General features: G+C 48.3%; 1 protein-coding gene across 1 annotated transcript in view; it reads left to right on the forward strand.

The window, feature by feature from the left end:
* The window catches only part of LOC101984269, a 20,660-nt gene extending 19,545 nt beyond the window's left edge, over positions 1-1,115 (forward strand). Inside the window, exon 2 of the mRNA XM_026777410.1 lies at positions 204-1,115. Within this exon, the coding sequence (XP_026633211.1) occupies positions 204-499 (296 nt within the window). The 3' untranslated portion in view covers positions 500-1,115. The remainder of the gene's footprint in view (positions 1-203) is intronic.
* Positions 1,116-3,918: the final 2,803 nt, after the last annotated feature.

Below are 3,918 nucleotides of genomic sequence, written 5' to 3' on the forward strand. Positions count from 1 at the left end.
GTGGCGGGGAGGAGGCAGAAATCTTTAATAAATAAATTAATTAATAAAAAAAGAAGCAGAAAGGCTTTGCTAAAGCAGTGTCTGGCAAATAGGTGGTGCTCAATAAACATTTCCTAAATAAATGAATGGATGAACGGGGATGCTAAAAAAAAAAAAAAAGAACAGTTCTTGGTCAAGATTAGGACTCATCAGTCCCCTCTGATCTTTCCTGACAGGGTTCTGTGCTGACACCTACTGCTCTGCCCACAGTGGTGCCTCCCACGGGTTGCTACCCACGCTCTCAGACTCAGCTCACTTCAGCCTGGTTCCCTGCCCAGATCACCCTTGTCCCATGGCACCCATGGGATCTTCAGCCCTTGCCTGGCTATCTTACCCAACAGCCTTGTGTTCCTACCCTCATCCTGCCACCTCCATACCCCAAGTGGAGCAGCATCTGTGTCACTTCAACATAGGGACTGGTTGCTCTTTTCCCAAGCAAGCTACTCTACTTTCTCAGTGATAGCAGACAACCCTGGACCTCAGAGAAAATCCTCCCCAATCCATCAATGGCCCACAGTCCGGGAAGCTACCCAGAGCTTGCTATTGGAGACTGCATTGGCATGGCAGCAAAAGACAACACACCAGCCCAAGTCATTCTCCTAGTGCAGAAGCCTGGCTGCCTGAGGGCTAGGGATGAACTCCAGAATAAGACACTCTCCATTCACCCCTGTGCTTCCTCTAATGGCTGTCCACTTCCAGCTGGTCAGTCTCAATACCCCCTGTACTGAGTACCCCCTGGACCTCATCTGTAGCAGATTCCTTCTGAGAACCCTTTTCTCCCTTACTTTGGGGGAGATGAGCCCTGGGAAACACAAGATGTGGGTAGGCCCAGGAGGGGCTTCCCATCCATGCACCCATCCATGACTTTGTACTGACCACTGAGAATTGTACACTTGGAAACAGATGTGGAGCTGAACAGATTGGACTCTGCCCAGGTCAGCTGAAAGGTGACGCTGACCTCTGCCTGCATCAGATGGCGGTGACCTTGCACTTGGCTCCTGTCCAGCACATTACTATTGACGTTGGTATGAAAAATCTCAGAATGAGAGAAAAATAGAAAAAAAATGTTTTTAATTTAAAACAGAATTTCGTGTCTATCATTTGCTGGTCTGGGAAGCATGACCTGTCCGCACTGGAATTACTGATGAAGAAGACAGCAAAGATCTCTGTGCACACAGGGCCCAGCTAGCCTGCCTGGCTCTGTGCTGAAAAGCCCTTGGCACAGCTCTTGGTTTCTTTGCAGGGATGCTAGACCATGGTTCTCAACCTGTGGGTAGCGACCCCTTTGGCAAACCTCTATCTCCAAAAATATTTACAGTAGCAAAATTACAGTTTTGAAGTAGCAAAGAAAGTAGATTTATGGTTGGAGACCCCCACAACATGAGGAATTGTATGAAAGGGTCACAGTGCTGGAAAAGTTGCCCTAGACAAACCATATGTTCTGCCTGAGTCTAGTTTTTCTTGTCTCTAGGAGAAAGGCAGTGGCTCCCACCTGGCCTGTGATACACAGCATCCAGGAGACATTGGGAGGAGGGCACTGCACCTTAAAAGCCTGAAAGTTGGGCAGACACTGGAATGATGTTAGCATATCATGCCTGGGCAGGCCATGGCTTGGGTCCCCATCCCAAGAGGTTTCTAGTCCCAGAGAGACCTCCTGCTGGGCTTGCTTTCTGCCCAGAAGTCTCAGAGGCTTGTGGTTGCTGCTCCCCTCAGGTAGGCAGTTGTGGTTGAACTCTGTGTATAGCTCCAGAGTAAGTTCTAGAAAATTAATCTGAATCAAAAAACACCTGAAATCTTCATGAGCCCTGACCTACCACAGAGTTAGGCCAAGCATTGGGAAGACTAGGTCTGTATGTCCTCTGATTACTCTCTGCCTTGGTTTCCACATCTGTAAGTTAGAGATAGCAGCACCAGCTCTGCCCTGGGGAAACCAGTACACCAGAAGTCCAGAAGTACAGAGCACAGTTCCTCTACTGAGAAGTAGTCAGCCACTCTGAGCCCTTCAGACCCGAACCTGACATACAGGAGAAGGTTGGGGGCAGATCGAGAAACACAAAAGAAAAGTTAACTCAAAGGCTCACGATTAGGCAGCCTTCTGTGCTGTGTCCCTGTGACAAAATGCCTGAGATAGACTGTTTAAAAGGAGAAAAGGTTTCAGGGATTGAAGATCAGAGTTCTCTGACCATGTGGCCTTGGGCCTATGGTGGCAGAGTACCACTCAGAAGAGGGTGTGGCAGCGGCCCATTCACTGCGTGAGTAGCCACCAGGAAGCAAAGGAGGCAGAAAGGGGTCAGCGTCCCAGCATCCCCTTTAAAAGGCACCTTCAGCAACCCAGCTTCCCCAACCTCCCAAGAGCACTCGGGTCAGAAACCAAGCCTTTAACACATCAGCCTTTGGAGACATTTAGGCGCAAACCATGGCACAGGGGCCCATTCCATGGCCAAAGTCCATTATACAGATGTAGCTCCCGCCATTTCTCTAACATTGTGCTTACTGTTTGCATTAGAAGCAAGAATTTATTCTAGTAGCTTCTAGATTGCTTTTCAGTAACTCAGATACTCCCAATGTAGTGTGCCAAGTCACTCAGGGATTGAATTCAGGTCATAAGCCTTCCCAGCAAGGGCTCTTACCTTCTGAGCCGTCTTTCCAGCCTTGGAGACACGAATTGCTCCAATACAAGAAGCTCAGCTTCAGCACTGTAGGAAAGGCTGAGTTGGAGACACCTCTTCCTCCCTGGGGATTCTTCACCCCGAAGAACTTTCTAATTGCTTACCTATACCCCTGGGACTTCCAAACCCTATCAACTGTGTAACCTCGGGTAGCAAAGGACATGTCCTTCCACCTACTTCTTCATGGAATAATAAGTGTCTTGTGTCTGTGGGAGACATTGACAATTACATCAGAGCCTCTGGCACATGGCAATAACTCAACATGTGTGGGGAGGGCCATTTTCCCAAACAGCCTTTCATCCCCTCTGCTCCCTGGAGCAGCATTCTCTGACCCCAGGTACTCTCTCTCCCAGTAGCTCTGGATTCCATTCCTGGGATGCCAAGGAACTCTCCAAAGACATCAAAATCACGTGTTTCCTCTTCTCTGGAAAAAGTGCCCCTCCTTTTCCTAGCTTCTCTCAGGCCCAGGAATCCTGACAGACAGGGCAAATTGCATTCTGACAGGAGCTGACTTTAAAGACCAGTGAGAGAATACAAGGATCACTAATTTCTCTCTTTTTAAAGAATTTTTATCATTGTATATGCATCATATATATGTTCGTGCATGTTTGTGTACATGAACAGAAGTGTGCATGTACATGTGGAAGCCAGATGACAACCTCACATGTCAGTTCTCTACGGCCTCCGGGACAATGCCATCACCAGTATGGAAACCCCAAGAACTAACAGAGAAGCTTCCCAAAGGCCCATTCAGCCCCCACCTCTCCAGGCCTCTTCCAGGGGTGCCCTTCAGAGCCCTGCACTGGGAATATGTCATCACTGAGGCCCCTGGACTGGACTGCGAACGTTCTCTATCTCTGCCCTTTGCCCTGCTCATCCTCCAGCCAGGAATGTCTACCCTTCTGTGTGGGGATGCCTTTCCACGCGTGTGTCACATCTCCATCAGAGGACAACCCCACGGCCCCTCTTCGCCCCTCTGAAATTAGGCAATCTTTTACATAATCCAATGAAAGAATGTCTAATAGTTACTACATACATGTGATTCTGTAGCTTGGAAAAAGTTATCTTTATAGATAAAAATTATAGATAAGTTCTGCCTTATCTTTTATGCTGTCTCTTCCTTCTCACTCCCATAGCACTGTGAACCTTCTTTGTGACGATATGACCCCAATTCTGAAGTCCTACCCTGTGCCAAGCACTGATCCTCACA

The sequence above is a fragment of the Microtus ochrogaster genome, unplaced genomic scaffold (genome assembly GCF_000317375.1).
Source record: "Microtus ochrogaster isolate Prairie Vole_2 unplaced genomic scaffold, MicOch1.0 UNK63, whole genome shotgun sequence".
In the NCBI taxonomy this organism is placed as follows: Eukaryota; Metazoa; Chordata; class Mammalia; order Rodentia; family Cricetidae; genus Microtus; species Microtus ochrogaster.